This window comes from Chiloscyllium punctatum, chromosome 4, assembly GCF_047496795.1.
Source record: "Chiloscyllium punctatum isolate Juve2018m chromosome 4, sChiPun1.3, whole genome shotgun sequence".
Classification (NCBI taxonomy): domain Eukaryota; kingdom Metazoa; phylum Chordata; class Chondrichthyes; order Orectolobiformes; family Hemiscylliidae; genus Chiloscyllium; species Chiloscyllium punctatum.
The window spans coordinates 99,387,388-99,413,493 of NC_092742.1; the positions used below are offsets into that span (position 1 = coordinate 99,387,388).

General features: G+C 39.5%; 2 protein-coding genes across 3 annotated transcripts in view; one reads left to right on the forward strand and one right to left on the reverse strand.

Moving 5' to 3' along the window:
- The window catches only part of nusap1 (nucleolar and spindle associated protein 1), a 32,375-nt gene extending 15,120 nt beyond the window's left edge, over positions 1 to 17,255 (forward strand). The window contains exons 6-11 of one of the 2 annotated variants that reach the window (XM_072569393.1): positions 4,193 to 4,299; positions 6,921 to 7,114; positions 7,459 to 7,625; positions 10,705 to 10,809; positions 13,537 to 13,618; positions 14,397 to 17,255. In XM_072569393.1, coding sequence (XP_072425494.1) covers positions 4,193 to 4,299; positions 6,921 to 7,114; positions 7,459 to 7,625; positions 10,705 to 10,809; positions 13,537 to 13,618; positions 14,397 to 14,487 — 746 coding nt within the window. In that variant the 3' untranslated portion in view covers positions 14,488 to 17,255. The remainder of the gene's footprint in view (positions 1 to 4,192; positions 4,300 to 6,920; positions 7,115 to 7,458; positions 7,626 to 10,704; positions 10,810 to 13,536; positions 13,619 to 14,396) is intronic. The other variant, XM_072569394.1, reaches the window with a different exon arrangement.
- A 5,244-nt stretch (positions 17,256 to 22,499) lies between these two features.
- The window catches only part of ndufaf1 (NADH:ubiquinone oxidoreductase complex assembly factor 1), a 46,584-nt gene continuing 42,977 nt past the window's right edge, over positions 22,500 to 26,106 (reverse strand). Inside the window, 3 exon segments of the mRNA XM_072567912.1 lie at positions 22,500 to 24,097; positions 25,928 to 25,980; positions 25,983 to 26,001. Coding sequence (XP_072424013.1) covers positions 23,957 to 24,097; positions 25,928 to 25,980; positions 25,983 to 26,001 — 213 coding nt within the window. The 3' untranslated portion in view covers positions 22,500 to 23,956.

Sequence of the window (26,106 nt, forward strand, 5' to 3'; positions counted from 1 at the left end):
ACATACTACTCTTCATAAGATGTAGATCATCTGCTGCATGTATCTAAGCTTCACCAACTATTGTTAATTATGACTTGGTAAATTAGGTAGTAATTAATCAGCGTAACAGGTTATACTTCCCAATCCAGCTATAGATAATGGAACATGCAAAAGCCTAGACTGCATTCATATAAGGACTTCTCAACTCTGACAATTACTTCAAACTTTTGTTTCTTTGGAATTCTGTATCTGCTCTGGCTTTTTGAATCCTGGGTAAAGACAATATTCTTGTTGGATCTGTTTTCTCTCTATTACGAGGAAAAATGGTTTCAGTTTCCTTTCTTATAGATATTTTCTAATCAACCTATTGTTATGACCCAGGTGGGACTGGACTTCTAGCCTTAGATGTAGAGATACTAGCGCTTCACCACCCTCCTTTCTTATAACCTAAGTAGTTTGTTAATCTCCTTTTATGTACATTTAAACCAATTAACAAGTTACCAAGGCACATAATTGATTTTCCACTTGACCCTGAGGATATCTCATTTGTTCCTAGTGTATTCTAGCCATAAGATTTTCCCTCCAGAATATCTTATCAATCTACACCAGCTCTAACCAGACTTATTCAGCTTCATACAGTTAAACACGAGTGTTCAGTCCAAGCCTACAAGAGTTCAGTTGAGTCACGAAATTTGCATGCATGGTTTGATTTTTTTTATATAAAGCATAATTTTACAGCATTGTCACTCACTGACCTACATCGTCTTCCAATCAAGCAACACTTTGAATTTAAAAACTTAATTCTTGTTTTCCAAACACTCCTTGGCTTTACTCCTCCCAACCTCTAATGCTCCATCATACTGTCCTCTGATATCTGCACTCTCATAATTCTAACTTTTGAGGATCCTGTGTTTTAACTACTCCGCCATTCAGTTACCTAGGTTGAAGTTCTGGATTTCCCTCCCTACACTATTTTTGCTTTCATCTTTTTTTTGGGCACTCCTCAAAAACTTATCTCTGACCAAGTATTTGGTCACCTCCCCTATTATTTTCTTATGTGGCTTGATGTGCAAATAGTTTGGATGGAGCAGATTTTGTCAGGTGTGTCCAAGAAGGATTCCTGATTCAATATGTAGATGGGGGGGCCATATTGGATTTGGTGCTTGGCAAGTGTCAGATCTGTCTGTGGAAGAGCATTTTGGTGATAGTGGTCACAACTCCCTGGCCTTGTCTATGGAGTCATGGAGAGGGACAGGATCAGATGGTATGGGAAAGTATTTAATTGTGGGAGGGGGAATTACAATGCTATTTAGGCAGGAACTATGAAACACAAATTGGGAACACAAACAGGAAAATGCATGACAGAAATGTGGAGGTTGTTTAGGGAGCACTTGCTGTGAGTGCTGGATAGGTTTGTCCCACTAAAGTAAGGAAAGGATGGTAGGGTGAAGGAATCTTGGATGACAAGAGATGTGGAACATCTAGTCAAGAGGAAGAAGGAAGCAAGGATCAGACAGGGCTCTAGAGAGTTACAAGGTAGCCAGGAAGGAATTGAAAAATGGACTTAGGAGTGCTAGAAGGAGGCATGAAAAAGTCTTGGCGGGTAGTATTAAGGAAAACCCCAAGGTTTTTTTAGATTAGATTACTTACAGTGTGGAAACAGGCCCTTCGGCCCAACAAGTCCACACCGCCCCGCCGAAGCGCAACCCACCCATACCCCTTACCTAACACTACGGGCAATTTAGCATGGCCAATTCACCTGACCTGCACATCTTTGGACTGTGGGAGGAAACCGGAGCACCCGGAGGAAACCCACGCAGACACGGGGAGAACATGCAAACACAGTCAGTCGCCTGAGGCGGGAATTGAACCCGGGTCTCTGGCGCTGTGAGGTCGCAGTGCTAACCACTGTGCCACCGTGCCGCCCACTAATGCCACCGTGTTCTACACTTATGTGAGGAACAAGAGGATGGCCAGAGTGAGAGTAGGGCCGATCAGGGGTAGTAGAGGGAGCACATGGCTGGAGTCTGAGGCGGTAGGGGAGATCCTTAATGAATACATTGCTTCAATATTTACTAGTGAGAGGGACCTTGTTGTTTGTGGGTAGAACGTGAGACGAGCTGATATGCTTGAACAGGTTGATGTTAAGAAGGAGGATGTGCTGGAAATTTTGAAAAACATAAGGATGGATAAGGCCACTGGGCTGGATGGGATATACTCAAGATTACAATGGGAAGCAAGAAAAGAAATTCCTGCCTCTTTGATAGTGATCTTCGCATCCTCTCTATCCACTGAAATAGTACCAGGTGATTCGAGGGTGGCAAATGTTATTTCTTTGTTCAAGAAAGGGAATGAGGATAACCCTGGCAATTACAGAACAGCCAGTATTATGTCAAATTATTGGAGAGGATTCTGAGAGACAGGATTTCTGATTATTTGGAAAAGCATAGTTTGATTGGAGATAGTCAACTTGGCTTTGCGAGGGGTAGGTCATGCCTCACAAGTCTGATGGAATTCTTCTGCGAATGTGACAAAACACATTGAAGGTAGAGCAGCGGATATGGTGTACATGGATTGTATCAAGATGTCTGATAAGGTTTCTCATGGTATGCTCATTTAGAAAGTAAGGAAGTGTGGGACACAGGGAATTTGACTGTCTGGATACAGAATTGGCTGGCTTTGGAGGATGGTAGTAGACGGAAAGTATTCAGCTTGGAGCTCAGTGACCTGTGGTGTTGCATGGGTATCTATTCTGGGACCTCTGCTCTTTGTGATATTTATAAATGACTTGGATGAGGAAGTGGAAAGGTGGTTTAGTAAGTTTGCCAATGACATGAGGTTGGTGGAGTTGTGGATAATGTGGAGGGCTGTTGCAGGCTGCAACAGGACATTGACAGGATGCAGAGCTGGGCTGAGAAGTGGCAGATGGAGTTCCATCTGGAAAGGTATGAAGTGATTCCTTTTTGGAAGGTTTAAATCTGAATGCAGAATACAGGGTTAAAGGCAGGATTCTTAGCACTGAAGGAAGTCCATGTCCATAGATCCTTCCAAGTTGCCACCCAAGTTGATAGGGTATTTAAGAAACATATGATATGTTGGCTTTCATTAGCAGAGGGATTGAGTTTTAAGAGCTGTGAGATTATGCTGCAACTCTATAAAGCACTGATTAGACCACATGTGGAATATTGTTTTCGGTTCTGTTCGCCTCATTATTGGAAGGATGTGGAAGCTTTAGAGAGGGTGCAGAGGAGATTTATCAGTATGCTGCCTGGATTGGAGGCATGTCTTCTGAGGGAGCTAGGGCTTTCTTCATTGGAGCGAAGAAGGATGAGAGGTGATTTAATTGATGTGTACACAATGATGAGAGGCATAGTGGATAGCCAGTGGAGATGGATGTCACAAGGGGGTATAATTTTAAGGTGATTGGAGGAAAGTTTAGGGGAAATGTCTAAGGTAGGTTCTTTATACAGAGAGTAGTGGATGCGTGCCAGTGGTAGTAGAGTCTGATACACTGAAGACATTTAGGTGATTCTTGGTTAGACACATGGATTATAGTAAAATGAAGGGTATGTAGGTTAGTTTGATAAAGGGTTGGCACAACATCGAGGGCCAAAGGGCTTGTACTGTGCTGTGCCGTTCTGTCATGTTGTGTTTATAATGTCTATTTTAGCTAACTTCAGGAGCTAAAATGACACCGAAATGGTATGGCAAACATCAAAAGTCATTCAACACAAACATCAGCTGCTGGCGAATGTCATTTTGGCAGCATCTGCGGGGAGCACACCGAGTTAACATTTTTGAATCACCGGATTTGAAACATTAATTGTTTTTGTTTCAAATCTCCAGTTTTTTAGTGGTTAATTTTAATGCCTAATGAAATGCCAATCTTATTTCCATAAATGGGAGTTAAACAGAGCAATTAGTTTAAGATTAGAAGCTTAAAAGTGTAAACTAAACATATAGAAATTGAAAATTATTTTGAAAGTCAGTTCAGATTTTTTTTTTTTAAAAGACCATGTTTAAAGAAATAAGAATAGATTAGGATAACACAGTGGACATGGGTATGAATAAACATCCAAAATCCCTTTGGTAAGGTACCACAAAGAAGTTAATGATATTGTGTAATGTGGAATTCTTTGGTTCATGTTTTGGTAATGTTCTGATATTTAGAATTGAGATCCATGTGTTAATACAGCATTTGATATCTCTCTAGACTGGAAAAAGATTCATCAAGCTCATTTCAAAAAGATGGAGTCAATTGATTTGTACATTGAACGAAAAAAGAAACGCTTTGAAAATTTTGGTAACTCTATCAAGCAGGTGAGGGCAAGTCAAAAATTACATAGACTGTATCCTTTGACATCTTTAGTTGTAATACTCATAAAGGAAGGTACAACAGTTTGCCTATATGAGGGGTAATGCCCATGACACCAGCTTTGAACCTGCCAACACTCTGGGTCTACCAAGCACAAGTTGTTTCTGGTAGTAGGAAATTATATGAAGCATATGCTAAAATTCTGATGTGTGCATTCAGCAGGTGAGTGACTGTGCCCATGTATTTTAGAATGAATTCCAAAAAGAATGAGCCATTACTCTTGAGTGTCACTTGTGCAGAAGAGTTTTCTGGAGATATTGCTTTTTCCTCATAGTTTTTCATATTTTTACTTCAATTTTAGTTTAGATGCCTGAGTATACTTGTTGCATGATATCTAGCCAGGCAGACCAGAAGTACCAGTTTCCCTTCATGCTAATTGCAATGTTAACTGCTTTCACCAAGACTGTCAGATGGTATCAATTATACCATGCAGTTACAGCTCCTGTTGCTGACGTGTACAATAGCCCTGCTGTGAAAGGAGCTTGTACATATTGGATATTTGGGTTTGATTGTGCAATATCTTCTGGGCAAGTAATGTACTAATGTTATCAGAAATCAGACATTCAAGAAAGTAGCTTTGTTTTTATCTGTGGTATTTTTATCTTTTTCCTTTTTTGTCTGGGATTTCAATGTACTATTTCCCGCAACACTTCAGTAGAAATGATTATGGTTGCCTAATGTAAATGGGATTATTGCAAGTCTTTAGAGCATTTCTACCTTCCAAATCTGTTCTCCTGCAGAGATGAGTCCACAGCCGACTTCACTGCTCACTCCTTATTTTCATTTCCCTCTCATAAGTCGTAGAATGGTTAAACACAAATGGGCACCATTTGGCCTGTTGTGTTTGTGCCAGCTCTCTGCAAGTGTAACTCACTAAATTCTAACCCTCTGCCTTTCCCTCAGAGCCATGTAAATGTTCCCTCCTCGTAATTGTTTAATTATCTTTTGAAAGTCTTGATTTTTTTAAGAAAACTGATTCAATATTTTTCAGTATATACTTTACATTCACCTATTCCTTCAATTCTGTTCTTCCAATGTGAAACATTTCAGATGTTTTAAAATTGTCAAGTTATAAATGTTAATTTTGATACTCCTATTTCTTTGATTTCTAATTAGAGTTAGGTGTTATAGAGAATTAAGTTCACACATCTTGTCATCTAAGGAGTCTCGTGGGTCAGTGATGTTGATGCTAGCTGCACACTGAAGCTAATGATTGCTTTTCATTTTTTTTTCTTTTGTTGCTTTTGCCCCATTCCTGAATGGATAAGTCACCCCAGCCTGAATGGGATGCAGCTGGGAGAAGGAACTTCTCAAACAATAAACCAGGAAAAATATTATACTTTTTTTTTTAAGAAAGCAAAGTGGATTACGAAAGGCAAAGCACTATCTCCATTTCATAAAATAGATGGTGGTTAATTATTGTGCAGTGTTTATGCTCAAGTGTTTGTTTTGAATGCACTGCCTGATAGGATGTAGAAACAGATAGTTTTCAATATCTTCCAAAATTGAATTGGATAGCTATTTCCAGTATTGCAAAGGAATGGGGCTGGATTACTCCTCCATTGTCAGATGGGTTAGCACTATTCTGACATTTGTACTCCATGCACCTTTTTCCAAGACACTAATATCTTTACTATAAAGTAACCCAAAGCTATATGCACACAATATTAAACACTTAATATATTACAAGCTCCTCTACTTTTTTTTTTGAAATCCAACAGCTTTTATGTGGAATCCTGAACTGCACTTGCACCTCTGGATTTTCCGATTTCTACTGCAATTGATCACTTTCCTTCCATTAAAATCCATTAAATGCATGGCTAGATTCCCTATTTGTACCTTAATTAATCCATGCTTTTGACAAAATTTTGTACTCTTAGCAAATGTTGAATTTTCATCTAAACAATTTAAACAGTTAAGAATAACAGTTGTATAGCAGTTGACCTGGTAAAAGGTATTAATGCAGAATTGAATTAATTTCTTTTAATAGTTTGCTGTTTTCCAAAGTATGTTAGATTGTTCTGATTTTTCTGTGCTTGTTAAATGTTAGTTAAAAAGTTCTTTTTGAGTGGCTGAAATAAAGCTGCTCAGAGGATTATTAAACTGAAAATTTAGTTAATTAAATCCCTCTACTAAATAGATCAATTAAAGATGCTATATAGCTTTCATAAAAAAACTACACTTAACATAATTTCATTAGACCCATGAAAGTTGCTGAAAAACCTGCTAGCAGATGTTGTAAAGGTTCAGATGCGTCATTTAGTTAAACTTGAATTCCATGATTTGATGATTTATCATCTGTGACTGGCTGATTTACTTTACTGAAGTAAATGGAAGATGTACAACTCTGTAGTACCACCTTCTACCTCATTCCTTGCATGTTAGAACAATGTCTCCAGCGTCCAGTCTTCAACTCTGATTAATTCTGGAGGCAGGAACTGAATCGTTTTGATTCAAAATTTATATCTGGTGCTGGTTTAATTGGGGTGCAGCTTTGTGTTTTCATATAACCGATTTTTTTTTAATATAAGCTTTGTAAAGTTGATATCACTTTTTCTTTTTTAAGCAGTCAGTGAATGAACCAAAAAATATGATGAACACACCCAAATTCTTTAGCCCGGTACATCAGACATCAAAAAATGACCAATTTTCGACGCCTGCCAACCAGCGTAAATCACCACGAAGCTCTGCTGCAGTAACTTTAAATGAAAAATCAGCCTTTAAACCGTCTGTTTACTCTGTCACCAAAATGAATGTCAGGTAATGTTGTCAACTACAATAAGATCCAGAAAATGGTTTTTGCTGAGTAAATCCTTATGATCTTAAAGCCATTTGAGTATCTTGGTACAATATTCAGAGGCAATTAATAACGTACCTGTCTAAACGTACATAGAAAACGTATTAATTGGAAGTTGATCTCGCGTTAGGTTGGAGATGCATTCTCAAAATAAGGTGGTGTTTTTGACTTTATTGCTCCTTCACTATTTTTTTCTCTATTTCTTGCTCATTGCTATTTTCCTTTGATACATTTTTCTCAATCTCCTACACTCTCAGTTGTGTTTTCAGTTAGTGTGTAGATCTTAAATATTCATTATGGCACATAGGTTTACAGATGCTGCCAAGACCACTGATAAACATGGAACGATGAAGACTCCAATTAGGAAGCTTAACCCAGGCAGTGAAGTGAAAAATGTCAGACCATCTGGACCTGAGGAACCTATATGCCAGAAGCAAACCCACAACAACGCTTGTAACCCTGCTGAAACTAAAGGTACTGCTTCCATAGTTCTAGTTCCTTTATTTTTGCATGCTTTCTTGAAGAACCAATTAGATACGTTGGCTAGATGGCCAGTATGTGAATTAGTCTTGTCAGTAGCTTGATCCCTGCTCTGGCTAAGGTAGATTCGGGCTCTCCGTCCTCTCTCCAGCTTTAATTTTTAAAAAAGGCATTTTGCTGTGTTTCGGTAAATAATTGCCAAAGAGCTGATTTTGGGAAGAGAACTCAAGAAGAATGCTACATTTTGATAATACTTAGTATCTAGCACTCTTAATCAGCTGTATATAAACCCTATGGTTACATGGTCAGTTCCTGGCTCCTTTAAGTGATGATCCACTTGAGCCATACTGGAATTGCTTGTTGGGTGTAAACTTGTCGAATTTCTGTATAATGGTTTCTAAACAGCAGTCACTATACAGTCAGAAGAGGAAATAGGTACTGTTAGATTATCCTTGATATTTATTTGAAGAACAAACATTGTTGAATAGTCAAGGTAAAAACAATGACCGCAGATGCTGAAAACCAAATACTGGATTAGTGGTGCTGGAAGAGCACAGCAGTTCAGGCAGCATCCAACGAGCAGCGAAATCGACGTTTCGGGCAAAATCAGGAATAAAGGCAGTGAGCCTGAAGCATGGAGAGATAAGCTAGAGGAGGGTGAGGGTGGGGAGAGAGTAGCATAGAGTACAATGGGTGAGTGGGGGAGGAGATGAAGGTGATAGGTCAAGGAGGAGAGGGTGGAGTGGATAGGTGGAAAAGAAGATAGGCAGGTCGGACAAGTCGAGACAGTAACTGAGCTGGAAGTTTGAAACTAGGATGAGGTGGGGGAAGGGGAAATGAGGAAGCTGTTGAAGTCCACATTGATGCCCTGGGGTTGAAGTGTTCCGAGGTGGAAGATGAGGCGTTCTTCCTCCAGGCGTCGGGTGGTGAGGGAGCGGCGGTGAAGGAGGCCCAGGACCTCCATGTCCTCGGCAGAGTGGGAGGGGGAGTTGAAATGTTGGGCCACGGGGCGGTTTGGTTGATTGGTGCGGGTGTCTCGGAGATGTTCCCTAAAGCGCTCTGCTAGCAGGCGCCCAATGTAGAGGAGACCACATCGGGAGCAACGGATACAATAAATGATATTGGTGGATGTGCAGGTGAAACTTTGGATGTGGAAGGCTCCTTTAGGGCCTTGGATAGAGGTGAGGGAGGAGGTGTGGGCACAGGTTTTACAGTTCCTGCGGTGGCAGGGGAAAGTGCCAGAATGGGAGGGTGGGTCGTAGGGGGGTGTTGACTTGACCAGGTAGTCACGGAGGGAACGGTCTTTGCGGAAGGCGGAAAGGGGTGGGGAGGGAAATATATCCCTGGTGGTGGGGTCTTTTTGGAGGTGGCGGAAATGTCGGTGGATGATTTGGTTGATGCGAAGGTTTGTAGGGTGGAAGGTGAGCACCAGGGGCGTTCTGTCCTTGTTACGGTTGGAGGGGTGGGGTCTGAGGGCGGAGGTGCGGGATGTGGATGTTGAATAGTCAGTCAATTAAACTTAGTGAAATTCAGTGTTTTGGAGATTCATGGTGAACTCTGAAGATAATAAGTTGATTGCTTACTTGGAGTGTTGGGAGGGAAAACAATTTGTGACAACTTGGTGAAATGTCACAGATTGGTTTTGGGTTTGCTACATTTTAATTGATAGCATTAGCACCAGCTTGATGCAAACTAACCAGATTTCTATATGACCTCAAATTAGAGGTAGCTGAACAATGACAAACAATCTTGAAACAAAATAGAATAATAGCAGGTAAAATTGAAGCACTGCCTATTTGAAGAGTAAATGGTTAACACAGAATGAAGTTGCACTAGACCAGCAAGTCTGATGAAAACAGCGAAAATTGGTATGATGAATAGATGGGTCTCCTAAAGATTGGGTGACTGAACACCTTTAAATTTTCATCTGATCGGAGAATTGGTATACGCTTCTAAATGTGACCAAATGGATGCCATTTATATAGGCTCAATAAAATTACTGTTCAATTTGAAGTTTATAGAATTGAAAACAAAACAATTGACCTGGTCTTAAGACAGAAATTGCTGAGAAGCAGAAGACAGTGGGGATAGTGTGCAAGTAGTCTAAATATCAAAATGTCCCCACCGGTGCCATAAGAATCTGTGCAAGCCTCAATCATTCACTGTATTTATAAACCACTTGCATGATGGAATTAGTATGCTAATAGTGCAAAGATTGGAGCAGCAAATGGGTGAGAAGATAAAATGACAAGATTTTCTAGAGATGAATGTGCAAAAGCTGTAATCTGTGTGTGAAATCATCCACTTGGACAGAAAAGGATAGAGGTTATATCTAAATAGTGAAATGTTAGAGTCAGAATTGGATATTCAGGTACAGAGATCATTAAAATCTCATGAAGCATAGAAGTCTAATAGAATATTGGTCTTTATGGTTAGAACTGTAGAATATATGGGATTACAAGTCATGCTTCAACTGCAGAAAATCCTGTTTAGGCACACCTGAAATTTCAGTTTTGGGCACCACACATTTATGGATATATTGAACTTGAAAGGAGTACAGTGCAGATACACCAATATGATACCTAGCCTTCAAAGATTTAAATGAGGAACAGTAACTGCTCAAAACAAGGGTTGTAATTGCTGACGAATGAGTGATTTTGAAGTTGTTGAGATAACATGGGAAAACAATTGTGTGAATAAAGAGAAACTAAAGCCTGTAGTATTGAAACTAAAGCCAGATCTTTCAGCATTAAAGTTTTGAATTACTTACATAAATTAACACTAGGTCAATTAGCCAGTCTCATCTCTAACTGTCATGAATTTACTTCATTCTTCTTTCCCCACACTCACATTGAAAATTGAAGAGACTTTAGGCAACTAAATGGCTAACTTTTCATATCTTGCTGTGTCAAGTAATCCTTCTCTTGTGCATCAAAATACGAGAAGAATTAAGGGTCTGAAATGTGAAGAATTGGACTGTGCCTTTTTAAATGTGTTAGTAAATAGCAAATTTAGAGAATATAAATTTACTTGAGGCTTTTCAAATGACCTAGTTGTTATTCTCTGGTTTCAGTTGTTACCCCGTACCGGTTCTCTGGCATCACTACTCCTGGAACAAACAAAAAGTTTGACTTGCAGGCAAGTTTGGCTCGCCCTCTTCGATACAAGCCACACAAAGGTCAGTATGCATCATTTCAACTGCATTTTTTCAATATTTTCTGTCTAGTCAAAGTAAAAATATCAATAAACATATGTTCTGCACTTGGAACTATAGTATTTTGCAGCATTGTTGATAACTTGGCTCATCACACCTTTGTCAACTATGTAAAAGGAATGCAGTTATCCACATCCTTATTAATTATTCTTTTCATACAAATGTTTACTTTTCTGTCCTGTTCCATGTTCTGTTGCAGGCAGATGGGATTCGTTTAAAATGACATCATAATTGGCGCACACATGGTGGGCTGAAGGGCCAGTTCCTGTGTTGCATTTTTCCTTTGAGTATTTGATCTGTTAATCCTCCTTATCCCTTAAATTGTCAAAAGGGTGCATTTTGCTCCTCAATATTAATTTTCTGATTTGAACCCCCTTTAGTTATAAATCTCAATGCTTTTCCTGCAAGATCTTGTCTAAACCTTTTTGTTTTTATTGAAAGTGCTATCTCTGGGCTCTCCTTAAGACTAAACATCTCCAAACATTTTGGAGTTTCTGCTGGTCTTGATTTTCTAAAATAAGGAACCATAATTTGAGTGCTGTATTCGAACCTGAAATGTTCAGTAATGTGCACGGTTGTGGGAATAATGGATGTCTCTGTCAAAGAACTGACACAGGATGTGAATTAAATTGTCTCTAACTGTTGCAAAATTCTGACTTCAGCTGCAGTCATTCAAGATTTCATCCTCTTTTACAACTACCCATTCTTATTGTGCTTAGTGTAGACAACAGTATTTGACATTTAGCCACTTAGTTGAGGAGCTACTCTTCATGTATGACTCCTAGATGGGGGGTATTGGCACATTATTTGCTTACAGTAATTGTGGCTAAATCTAATCCTGTCTTCTGATGCCTGTTTGTACTGACACAATTGTGCAGGAGTAGACCTTTCGGATAATGCAATTTCAGTGTTCCTGTTTTCTGTTCTTACTCCTTAATGCCTTTAGCTACAAGGGCTACATCCAGCTCCCTTTGGGAGCTGGCCTCAACAGCTTTCTGTAGTAGAGAATTCCCAGGCTTACAACTTTGAGTGAAGAAATTCTTCCTCATCACAGTCCTGAATGACTGATACCTCATTCTTAAACTGTGACCCTTAGTTTGGACTTCCCCAACATTGGGAACGTTTCTTCCCGCATCTAGCCTGTCCAGATTTTGTTTCTGAGACCACCCCATTTCTTCATTCTTCTAAATACCAGTGAGTACAAGTCCAATTGATCTAGTCTTTCTTCATATGCCAGTCCTGCCATCCCAGAAATCAGTCTGGTGAACCTTTGCTGGACTCCCTTTTACATTAGCCTCTGTCACAGGGTTGGGATTCTTCCTACTTAAGTTCAAGTAATTCTGCAAATAGTACTCTAAAGTTTGCAGAATCCTAGCTATATAAATAACAACTGACCCAGGCTCCACTGGTATAATTTTAGTTGTTTAATCTCCATGTATGTTAGGGGTTAAGTTGAGTAGAATCTGTTACTAACCAGCAGGTTTAGTATATGTACATAAATATCTTCAACTTAAACCTTGCTGGAATCCAGGATGTGTGTGCAAGAGACAGGACTAATGCATTTGCAAGCATCTTCATTTCAGCTTAAAGTACCAAGAGGTTGCTTATGCTTATTTTCTTCCTGGAGTCTCTTCCATCATGAAAACCAGAAATTTGTACACTATAGTTACTCCATCTGACATTGAAAAGCTACGGGTCCTGAATCTTGGCTGTGATGCTAGAGAACTGTGCACCAGAGCAGACCATTCCCAAGCAGAGTTGCTCCAACTCAGTTATGGTGTGGTCATTAACTTGTTTTAATACTGAAAAGGATTTCCAATCTATCCTCAAATTGGCAAAGTTGAAACTGTGTTCCTTGGAGAGAAGAAGGCTGGGAAGAGATTTGGTGAACTTTGTTAAGTAGATAGGAGAAGCTGCTCCCACTCCTAAAAGGAGGAGGGTATAAATTTTAAAATAATACACTAACAAAGCAAGGGTGATGTTAGAAAAAAACTTGTTTTAGACGGCGAGTAGTTAGGGTATTGAATGCACTGCCTGGAAATGTGGTGGAAGCAGTTTCAATTGAGGTATTCCAAAAGGGGTGCAATAGTTATTTTGGATAGAAATGGATTGCAGGGTTATGGGGAAAGACAGGAGACTGGCACAAAATTGTCAGAACACTGTCTGTACAGACCGGATGGGCTGAATGACCTCCTTTTGCACTGCAACATATATGATTTTCTTTCTCTCCAGAAAAATAAAGCTGATCACCATCTATTAACCTTCCATCTTAAACGATGGTAGGAACCATCTGTGCTGTCAAATTAACATTTCTTCACTGGTATTCACTTGGGGCATCAAGAAGCACTCTGGTCTCTGGAATAGCACAATGTGCTTCAATTACTGCAGAGTTAAAATAATAACCAAAAGAACTACAGATGCTGGAGAAGCTCAGATCTGTTCTGAGGAAAGGTCACTCAACCCAAAACATTTACATGCCCACATTTACAGAGGATTGGCTGAATCAGTTCTACCTGTTTGGTTTGACCTGATCTGAAAGGTGCCAGGAGATCTCCTTGCTGCAACCAAGGAGCATTCAATCAGTTGATGCCATGGGTTTATAGTAAATGTTTTAACTGAGATTGCAGCATTGCACATACAGTCATGAATCACCACCAACTCTCCCCTGTCTAATGACTCATTATTTTGCAGGAAAGCTGAAAAGTTGGGAAGAGATGAAAGAGAATGCCTGTTCTCTCAAAAAGGATCCTAAACAACCAAAATTACAGACCAGGTGAGGGTTTGCCTTGAGTTAAGTCTCCAATCCATGTACCATCGTTTCAATTTGCTGATGTATTATGTTTAGAATTTGATAAACTATTTGCGATTCCTTGATCTTTTGTGTTATTTTTAAGAGCAGCAGTAGTGTTTGTGTAGAACAAAACCCTGTGAATAATGCAGAACAATACATGGAGTTTGAACATTGACTGGGGTTATTCCCAAGATGTTCTCAAGGATTCTGTCCACTTAGAGATTGGACTAATTGGGTGGATTGAGATGACAAGTTTGCCTGCCTGGGTAAACCTTAGGGTGTTCTCAAGATTATTTTGGAATTATCGATGGAGAAATAAGGGAAAGAAATGATGGATTGATTGTTTATCATTTCCATACTATCCAGAAGAGCAAGTATAGCTGCACAAAGCAGTTTGTTTCTCTAAATCAGATGCTTTCTAATGTCTTCACGTATTTGGAAGTTTGAAACCTTAGTTTTAGGGTAGTGGATCCCCTTTGGACCATTCTGCTGGCAGGTATTTGTTTTCTCTCAGCTGTGTACGTAATGATGGTAACTGGGCTGGCACGGGAAGATCTTGCAATACTAGACTGAATGATGGCAAGTTATTCAACTGTAGGAGAAACCCTAAATGCATAAACTACATGTGTAGTGATACTTTTTTTTTAAAATGGTATCTTTGGTTGAGTGTGGCTTGACCAGAATTTTTCTGTATATTTGATGCTATTTTTTTCAGGCTTGGTGGTTGTGGGGATTTTAACCTGAAGTTGTTTTGTCACAGGGAGACTCGACGGGAAAAGTTTTTGGAAGAACGGAAGGAAAGAAAGAACAATGTGATAGGAGCAAGACGAGGACTGGTCATGGCAAAATGAACACAGTTATGAATGAAACCAATACTCTGTACTGTCTATTCTGTTACTTGCCTTTTTTATGTGTTTGGTTGAATATTCTAAACTCTATTTTAAACTTTAGCCCTTTCTCTGTTTATAGCACTGTCCATTCTGAGCTTTGATTCATGTGGTTTCATCATTGAGACTGAATATAGATTATTCAGTTAAGTGAGGCACCTCACTTTTAAAGTTCTGTAGTTTTCAGATACTGTTTAGTTATATTCCCTGATGGATGAATATGTATGCTTGCTTCAAATGTTGATCAGGTGGAGACAGTCTGAGAGAAAATAGGGATGTGCAGTTTGCAAGCGACAAATGAAGGTAGCTGCACTGCACCTGAGTGTGTTTGACACTGGACAGGGAGAATTCCATCAAACCCTGACATCCCTGACTTACGTGAGCATTTAACTTCAACAGAATAAATCTTGCTTTTAAAATAAGATGTGTAACTCCGTGTGTTTACCAGCTTTTAAAGAGTGCTTTTTATTTGAGGATCTTGAAATGTCTCCAGTACTGAAACCTGCATTTAGGCCCTTTCAAGTTCAAACTGGCAGACTACTGATTTGCTGTTGAACCAAAAAGAATTTGTCTCGCTCTCTTGTTAAGAGTATTTGCTTCTGTCCATCTTTGTTTCAATTTTAGTCCCATCTTGTTCCAGAAAGGCTGATGTTAGCGGCATTTCATCAAAATTCATTGATTATAATGTGCAGGAATAAAATGCTAATTTGCCTCCCAAGTAACTGCATGACAGCTTGCTTTTTATTTTTTGCAAAAATAATTAGGTGATGGAAAGAATAAGTGATGTTGTAGTTTGTTAGATCCTAGGATAGGTGTTTAAGTTCAACCATGGAGCCCAAATAAAAGGCAGAAGAGTGAGGAATGGTGTCGTTTGGAGTTGTTAGGTATTCTCAACAACTCTAAAGTCCAAAAGCAAATCTTAATTTGTAACATGAACAATAACATTCTAGATCTTCTATTAAGGTATCTTCTTCAAAACAGCTTTATGCATGAGTTTTGTATCACCTATATGTGCTGCTTCCTTCTGCGCCACTCCTCTGACTGTTGACTCTCTGACTGTTGACTCTCTGTGTACCTGTAAAATTGTGCAGCCATGAGCTATCTGAAGTTATGTAGGACTTTCAAAGGTTCATTTTTTTTCTTTCAAGTAATATAGCCATAATATCCTATTGACTGGGTACAACCTGAACTTCTCTCTCCCTTCTCCCTCCCTCTTTGCCCTCCCCACTTTTTACCTCTCTCCCTTCCAACCACCCACCCACTCTTGTTCTTGGAGAGGTTTATTTTTGTATATGTTACATTCTGAGTTTTCTGTAGAAAACTGAAAATTTACCAAGATATAGAGCTCCCTTTCCTAAAGGAACTGCAATTGTCAAGGTACTCTGCATAAACTTTAATTGACCTTTATTTTTCCTTTTTCTCTTTCTCTTGTGTTCAGATCCCACTCCTGCATATTTATCCTAGATAAATATCCGTTCCACCACTTGTTTCATTAGATCCATAAAACGACTGGAAAGCAAGCTGCTCTGCTCAGTTCTGGAACTGTATTTTATTCCCTTTTTTTATGTTGAAGTGTTCCCTTGATTTAAAAAAGTTGTGATTTTCATGTTTTGTATCTAGTGGTTTGGCGGTAAAAATGAAACTTAAACAAATGCTGAAATACTCTGATCAGGCAATGTTTTTTATTCAGAGCTGAGAATTTCCAGCATGTTTGACTCCATTGTATTTTGCTTTCAAAAATATGCTAGCTGTATAACGATATCCCTGCTTGCTTTTGAGGAACATAAAAGAAAATTGTCTAAATTCGCACTCCTGTCTGTGTGGATGTAAGATGAGGACAGGATGAAGAAAGTTCTAACAACTCAATCTAGATTCACACAAAGAACAACATGTAATATTGCATAAGTAGAATCCTAAAGGGAGAGATTAACTGGCTTAACCATGAGAGATGATTACGAAAAACACAATTTTGAAGTTTGTTCTTGCCAGCTGATGTTTAGCAGTCCCTCCAAAAATGTGCTTTTCTAAAAAAAACTATGCTTGGCTTCTTATACAGTAATTTAGCTGTGCTTTTGTAAAAGTGGAATGAAATTTGTTAAATAAAACTTTCTTTGCTAATTGAGAACTTTTATTTCCCCACTGATCTGGGAAAAAGGATTGCATAGTCTTGATGTTCAGCAGCTGCTGCCTAGCTTTCCTTTCATTTTTTGAAATCCACATAACGCCACGCTCTTTATATCAGAAAGGCCAGTGTTGGGGTCAATCCCAGAGATTTTAAATGGTTGACCTCAGGGTAGCAGCTCAGTACCAGCTTAATGAGTGAGTTGTTTGTATTACTGTTTTCTACTACTATGATTGATTCTGAAGGATACATTTGAGATCTGATTTTTTTTTCTTTTTGGTTGGTATTCCCTTTATTCAATCGTGGCTTTTGAGGATAATGGTAATATCCTGCATGGGTTTCTCTTCAAGAAGCTTTGTTATGGAGGAATAATCATAGAGACAAACGTTTTTGGAGAGAGTGAAATGTAAATGACAATGGGCCTTGGTGTAATGGAAAACCACCTTTTTCCACAAACTTGTATACTACAGTAGACAGGGCAGTTCTAAAAATTAATTAGCTCTATCCAAATTGTTGCATCACCTTCATGTAGAGAACTCAATGGAGATGAATGTGACATACCTAGTACCTGATAGTTGTGATCATGGAATAAATTACACCTTGTTGACTATCTCTATTGGTCTATCTTCAGCCATTGCTAATCAGACAGGCCCTTGGACTCCACAAAGAGAAGACTGGTTTTCTGTTGCAGTTCTAAGTTTTCAATGACTGTTTGTTTGGTTTTGTCCTGTTACTGGCCTACCAAGTGCAGTCTAACTCATTAATGTTATATTTCAAGAGTAGAAAGAATTGGTGACGGCAAAGTGCCCTAACCACAAGCCACTTGTGGCTAATAGTCTGAGCACAATACAACATTACTTCTCTACCTGTTTTAACAAATACCTTTATCTATGTCAACTCCTATAGCCCACAGTTATGCCATAATTTAAAATAAGCTAAACAGACAAATTTGACTTGCCTATAAGCAAAAGCACACATCAAAAGCAATCAGTTGCTGTAAAATGCACAAAAGTGTTGTTTAAAAAAAAGCTTATCAAATCTTGCAAAAAGTGACTGCAGTAATGTAAATTTCCATGGTGCTTCAGAGCATCAGTAAGTATAACCTAAGCAAAGAAAGGATCATTTAAAGACTAAAACTTGATCAAAGATCCGGAGGATAGAATTTTCGGGTGTGGGGCTCATGCAGCTGATTTTTCTGGTAATGGAGACATTGGCAAGGGCAATTGGGAAGGACTGCTTAAAGACCAAATTTAAATTATGGAGTTAGAGGCCCGATTCAGGAGAATAGTTGAGTCTGATTTGATGGACTGTTGTTTACAAAGGGTAGGAGGCTTGACAGGAGGGTATTGTAAGAGTGAAACCTGAAAGTGACGAAGCAAATTTGGCAACAAATGGGCTGAGACAATGAAGATTAAAAGTAGTTTTTAAACTTTTTTTTTGGTGTTGGAGAGGATGTAGAGTTTAAACATTTCAGTTTGGACTTGTTTGATGCTAAGGAAAGTTGGATTAAGTTTCTTTTTTAACTGCAAGTATACATCAGGCAAGTATTGATGCATAATTTCTTTCCTCTTGCAAACATGTACAGGTAGTATATTTAAACTACAATCTTGGTGCTTAATAACACTTCAGTCATAATCTGAAAATAATCCTGATACTTAAACCAGATTGTTGTCTGAATACTCTGATAGACTTCTGTTATGTAAGAATATTAATGTAATCCTGAGAATTTCAATGATTAACAGACTGAGGGTAGAATTCCAGTTCCCTTTGATCCTTTCTTGTACAAAAACGTGCCTACAACAGAAAATAGAGTAGAGAGAGAGAGAGAAATGATCATATCCTTGATCCATATTCACTTAATTGGATTACTCTGGGTGTTTTCAAAGAAGTATAAGGTTTCTGTATTCATTTCTTTATTTAATTTTGTTTTTGCCCTGCAATAATACTTGTAAATCTGCATACACTGACTACAAGACCAACTAATCTTTTCTAAGATGCAATAACTATACTGAATATACAGATATGACATAACTTTGTTTCTTTTTGAGATTAATATCAACATTCCAGTCACTAGTTATATTTTGCAGTGATTTCTGAATTCAGGTCTTAAATTTCTGTTCATAATTTGTTCCTTGCCATTTAGATAATAACACTCTGATCAAATTAGATGATTTCTCACCTTCTCACTGTGTCACCGTTTTTTTCTTTTATAACTTTATGCTTCCAACTACATATTTGCTGTGCCACCTAAATTAGGTGCATATGATATAATTCTTTCAACTAAGTAATTAGATTTATATAGTCATTACAGTCTGTTAGACCCACTGAGTCCATCCTTAATAAAATGTTGGAGTTTGGTGTAATGTCATGAGATTAGTTACCATTGAGTAAAAGGAGCCCTAGGTATCAGTGATCAAACTGGATATCAAATTCAATTATTTGTGAAAGGGAAAAGACTGGGTGCATCACTAGTATTTTAAACATAAATATGGCCAACCATGTAGGCATGAAAGCTGAACTTGATGAAATAAGCTTACTAGAATACTCATAGATCCTTAGTGGGGAAATGGGCTATTCACGTCCACTCTCTGAAGGACATCCTACCCAGACTTGCCCCACCCTATCCTTAAAACCTTGCATTTCCCACTGCTAAACCACCTAATTTTACTCGCTGGATGCTATGAGCAATTTAGCATGGCCAATTCACCTAACCTACACATCTTTGGACTGTGGAGAAAACCCCATGCAGATATGGGGAGAATGTGCAAACAGACCTTTGCCAAGACACTATGAGGCAGCAGTGCTAACCACTGAGTTACTGCTGCCCTCAAATGTATATTCCAGCTATGAAGAAAACATCAAAAACGCACAGTGGTGTGACAGGTGTAATGGACTGGCCAGACCCCTCAAAACCTTTCAAGAAGGTAGCCCAGACACTAACTTTTCTAATTACTTTAAGCAGGTGTATAGTGGATATTCCAGGAACGATGCAGCTGGGTCAACCATTCAGTTTTAAACAAAACTGAATTCATTTACACTGAATGAAACACGAACAAGAACCAAAATTAGAATAACTTAATCTGTCTAAAAACCCAACCGACATGAAAATGCAATTTAACAAAGAGCTGTTCAGGCTTCCTACAACATCCCATAGCACACTTTTTGGCAAAACCATAAATTTAAGCACAGGTTCTTACAGGAGAGAGATTGCAGAGAGAGAGAGTCAGCCAGACACCTCTGCTAAATTGGGGAACCTTTTCCCCTTACCTTTGAGCAGATGTTTCTACAGACTGCTTGCTAAAACCAAACCAGAAAAAACCCTGAAGTGGGAGAACTGGCCACTCCCTTTTCATTTCACAAGTGCTTTTGTTTTAAAAAACTTAAAAGCCTTTAAGTAGATATTTGCAGACATATTGGAACCTCTGCCTTTACGACCCCTATTGGGGTTGGGGGAGGACCAAGGGCAAAAACACTTGTTAAAGGGTCAGCATCGTCACATAGGATGTGACAGTTCAAGTCACAAAAGGATCTGTGCTCGGTTCTCAACCTTTTACAACTTACATGAATGACTTTGAGGTGAGTGGAGGTATGGCAGCTAAATGCATAGATATCTTCCTACCAATCTTGGTGTTATGTTGTGAAGGTGATATAAGGAAGTTCCAGATGCATATAGATTGACTGAGTGGGCAAAAATCTGGCAGATGGAGTATAATGTGGCAAGATGTGAAGTTCACTCTTCGGCAGGAAGAATGAAAAAGCAGTGTATGACTTAAATGCAAAACAACTGTGGATTCCAATGTACAGAGGGAATATGGTGTTGTAGTGCATGAGTGACACAAGGTTAGTATGCAGGTAAGTGTAATCAAGAAGGCTTAAGGGATGCTCTTCTTTATGACAGGAAGAATTGAACATAAAAGGAAGGACGTAATGTTTGTTATTCAGGAAATTGGTGAGACTGTATCTGGAATACTGTTTGCAATTTCAGTCTCCTGACTCAAGGAAGGTTGTAAGTGCTTGTAGGATAGTTGAAGAGGGCAATGCCAAGTTGGAGGGTTGGATCTGGGATGAGGTGGGGGAGGGAGATGAGGAAACTGGTGATATTGACGTCGATGCTGTGTGGTTGGAGGGTCCCAAGGTGGAAGATGAGGCATTCTTCCTCCAGACATCAGGTGGCTTGGATTTGATGGTGGAGGTGGCCCAGGCCTTGCATGTCCTTGGCAGAGTTGGGGGGCGGTAGTTTAAGTGGTTGGCCACAGGACGGTGGAGTTTGATGCGTATGTCCCTGTGATGTTCTCTGAAACGTTCCACAAGTTGGGCATCCTGTCTCTCTGATGTAAAGGTGACCACATACAAAAACAGTACATGAGATGTTTGGATGTTCAGAAAAATCTGCCAGATGTGGAACGATCCTTTAGTGGTGGGGCATGGACATAAGCAGGGACTTGAGAAGGGAGTGGTATCTGTGGAATGCAGATAGGGGTGGGGAAGGAAATATATCTATGGTGGAGGGGTCTGATTGTAGTGGCAAAAATGGCAGAGGATGATACATTTTACATCTGTGCACCTCTTGCCAATGCAAAACCAGCACCCATACCTCTCCCTCACCTCCATCGAAGGTTCCAAAGGATCCTTCCCCATCTGGCAGAGATTTTCCTGCATATCCAAACACCTCATCTATTGTGTCCATTGCTCTCAATGTGGTCTCCTCTACGTTGGGGAGACAGGATGCCAACTCAATGTTTCAGCGAACATCTCTGGGACACATACAAAACAACCCAAAGGGCTGTGGCTGACCATGTCAACTCCTCCTCCCACTTCCCCAAGGACGTGCAAGTCCGAGGCTGCCTCCACTGCCAAATCCAGCCGGAGGAAGAACACCTCATCTTCCACCTTGGGACTCTCTAACCAGATGGCATCATCAATTTCACCAGTTTCCTCATCTCCCGCCCCCACGGACCGCCCCCCAGGTAAATTCTCTGCTCTTGTCACACCTGGTATATATAAAAAAAAGGTTGTGGTCAGACATCTCATCTCTGCAGGAATTCCTCAGGGTAATGTCCTAGTCCAGACTATCTTCAGCTTCTTTGTCAATGACCTTCCTTGCATTCATAAAATCAAAATGGGAATGTTTGGCATCATTCATGACTCCTCAGTAAGACCTAGACAATATCCAGGCTTGGACTGAAAAGCTGCAAGTGATGTTCATGTCACATAAATGCTGGTCAATGATCATCTCCAATGAGAGATGATCTAACCACTGTCCCTTAATAATCAATGTTGTTATAATCACTGAAGCCTCCACTGTCAGCATTATAGGGGTTACCATTGACCAGAAACTTAACTGAACAAGCCATGTAAATATACTGTCGCTACAAGATCAGGTAGAGGCTGTGGCTAACTCCACCAGAAACCCCAAAGCTTGCCCACCATTTAGTGTTCTTAGTTTAGGGATTCAATAATTGGGATTACATATTCAGAGTAGAGAAGTTTACAGTGTATTTAAGGTTGTTCACATTATTTCTTTGTAAATTAACCTGCTCAGATGTGTTATAAGTCAACTTGGTGGCAGATAGGTTGTGAACCCAGGCCTTTTAAACCCAGAGTTGGGGACATTTTACCCCAGCACTCTACTTATTCTCTTAAATTACCTGTAATGATCTTAATTTTACTGCTCCTTATTGTAGCCACCTGATGAAGGAACAGCGCTGTGAAAGCTTGTACCTCCAAATAAACCTGTTGAACTATAACCTGGTGTTATGTGATTTTTAACTGCGTCCACTCCAATCCAACACCAGCACCTCCACATAATGTTCACAGTATCAGCGTAATATGACATAGAAAATCAAAATCCAAATTAATTATAATAGCAGAGAGCTTTATTTAATTCATCTATAACCTCATAATAACTCAACAGCAAAAAGATATTCTTGCTGTGCTAGGTTTCCAAGAAGTGCATTTAACACACTTAATCATTACTGGTTGCTGTCCTCCGTTCCAAGTAAATAATAAATTTCTCTAAAATCTCCTTGTGCAGACAGAATGTTCTTTGGAACCATGGCATGAAGAATATAAACAAACTTTCTGCGTATAATGTTATTAACTTACATGACCGAGTATCCATCTATTTTGCAGTGATTATTGGAAATCATTATGCCTCACCTTTCAAACAACTTTATGTCAGATACTATAAATATCAGTGTCACCATCTTTTAAAATAACTCCAAATTAAAACATCTGCTTTCACATGTAGGAGTCAACCCAGAAAGTTCAGGACACCATGCAAAAATATGAAATGAATGATGTTTTAATCACATTCCATTGTAGTTATCTTTATGGAAATACAATCAAAATAACTATTTTAATCAGGTCAATTTTCATATATCATTTAATATATTAAAGGCTAAGTTTGATTACGAAAGGGTCAAAGATTATGAGGGGAGATAGAAAAGTGGAGTTAAGGCCATTTTCAGGTCAGCCGTGACATTTTCAAAAGAGATGGAGGAGGCTTGAGGAGCCAAATGGCCTACTCCTTTGAATTTGCATGTTTTCATATACAGAGATATATATTAAATCCATCTTACATTTGCTTGTGCCACTTTCTCCTCTCCATTCTCTTTCATTATCTCTGCTTTCCTTTCCCACCATCTCCCCTTTGCCCAGTATTTTCTTTCCCTTTTTTTTTAAATTATTCTGTTAAAACTGGTGTTGCTCAAAAGTCTAGAATTGGAGAATTGTTGATATTGCAGAGGGTTTTAAGTTAGTGAAAGAGAATGGTGGGACTTTTTTGAAGTGGACCAGTGTCAAGTTTTATCTGATTAATGCTCCTGTAAAACATTTTGGGACACTTTACCATGTCAGAGGTGCTATATAAATACTAGCTCTAAGAAAGGCAACAATTGAAATTTTCAAGTCCACCTTGCCTTTTGCTCATTTATTGCTGGTATCAAACATACTTGCTGGCAGTTTTCAGTCCATAGTTTAACAACTCACTACCTTAAAGCTGCCAGTCCAGGGGAATCAGCACCGTAGCCATGGTACCCATGAATGCTACACCATCAGCTCGTACAAGAACAGGAACTACCTCCCACAGGGCATGCTAGTCGTTGTGTAAGAAAGTATAGATCGACAATAACAAAGACAAATTTTATTTGAGTTTCTCCACACACATTCAACCTTCTTAGATGCAGGTATTTTGCTGATGTGTGCTGCTGCCCCCTTCAAATTGGCTCAGGAAGCAGAATGTCAGACCACCTGACAGAGGTTACTGAGTTCCCTGGGTCTAGCTGAGGTTACGTATTCCTGTGATTTTATTTATACCTCTGGATTCCTTTTGTACGTTTCATAAGCAAATTCTTCAGTGTGAGCCCGGTCGTTGTATACAGCGATGAAGTCGATTTCCAGTTGAAATGGACCATCCACTTTGTCACCCAGTGTGAAGCCAATTGTGCTGATCTGTAACAAATCCACACATTTCAGAGACATGCTCAAGGTCCTATGCTTTCTTATCCCAGGATCAGTAACATTTCACCCCCCCTCCCCAGCCAGCTCAAATCCCACCCTCTCCAGACCCAGTAACTTCAGGAGGTCACTGCTAAACATAGAATCCAAAGAACACAGGCAGACAAAGCAACTCCAAGAGGGCCTTTCCCCTACTAGAACACAGTTCCACTGGCACATTTTGGTATTCCCTAAGCCACACACAATTGCCCATTCTGTGTGAGCACACATATTGCTGCCCAGACTATGGGCAATGTCCAAAGGGACACAACTTCCACCTCAGAGGTAGTTCCCCCCACTCTATTTGCCCCATCCTAATCCAACTACAGGATACCTTGAATGAGGAAGATCGGCTTAAAATCTGGGAGCTAGAGAATATAAAATGGGTAAAAGTGCTGCTTCAGTTACAGAAGGCCACATCTGGAGTTACGTGAGCAGTTATACACATTGTATCTTTGGGAGGATATATCGCCCTTGGAGAGATTACAGGGTAGATTTATTAGAATGATAAGTAGACTCCAGAAGTTAAATTATGGAGTGAATACACACCAACTATAGGGTTGTACTTCCTGTAATCTACAAAGTTAAGATTTTATTGACTTTTTCAAGGTAGTAATTGGAACTGATTTCTCTCTATCTACTGTATTTCCACTGGTTTTGGAATCTTGAATTGGTGAATTGATTCTAAAAATTAGAAATCAGGCTTTTCAGGGACTTTTACCCTGTTGAAATGTAGAAGTCTGAAACTGTCTTACATAAACACCGACTGATGCTGGTGTTAATTTTGAATCTGAGATTGACAGATTGTTAACCAAAGGCATTAGAGGCTTTGAGGCAAAGGCAAGAGGTTAAAGATCATCTGTGAAGCTCAAGTGACTGAGTTGCTCCTGTTCCTGTACCTCCCCCTCCAACACAGTCTTGGGACAGAAGCCAAATTATTGCACAGGTCCGGATTCCTTTCTCAGGTTTATATTTCACACAAGCTTCTGACTCACTCCAGTTTATAAAATGTCTATAGGACATATTGGAGAACTTATCCACTGTTCTCTTGAAAACAATCACTTCAATATTAGTTTTTATCCCCAGCCAGATGTCTGACCATTGATCATTAGCATCAGCATAAAAAAAAAAACTCTGCTTCAATCAACCACTATTTTGGGAAATTCAAGCAGCTGTTTAAGGGTCATGCCCAGCCCACTGCCATTCATCCTGCAACACCAGTTTAATGTACATCAGTAAAGAGGAATTGAACAAAGTATTGTCCTTCAAAAACTGGAGACTTTCAGACCACATGCCATCACCAATGCACTTTCCTCCTTGGATCATCCTCTTATTAAACATTAGCTTTTGAGGGATTCACAAACAAGGCAGCAGTGGTCCAGGGGCTTTGACCTACACTTTCAGAGTCAAAATTACTGGCACTTGCCATGATGAACTCCTACAACTTGGGAATATTCCAACATAAAACACAAGCATCGGTAATACTTTGGGAATTGATATTGATCATATTGATCAAAGATTACATCAGCTTCTCCAGTAGGATACTTCAGGATAGTTTATCCTAGGTGTACCCTATAGAGGTTGGGGCAGGGGAAATTGGTTGCTTTTGCAGTTGATTTTGGGCATATTGTGCTAGAACCTATGAGAAATCGCATTGCTTAGTGCTCATCCCAGCTGCCCAAGCCACGTAACCCTAGGGGGAATGTTCTGCTGATCATTAACACTATTGTCAGAGCAGAATGGGATTTGTTTAAACACTCCAGCTCATCAACGAAAGTCTCCAACCTTGTCCAACCACAATGGGTGCTGGTTATCCTGAATTCGACCCCGGCTGGACAGAAAAACTTGGAGAATGGAATCTGGAAAAGCACAAGATAAACAGAGGACTTTAGAAAAGTTTCCTTTGGCCTTCAAGTTCAGGCAATTGTATCACGAGGCAGAGATATCCTCTCTCAGAGAGCAAC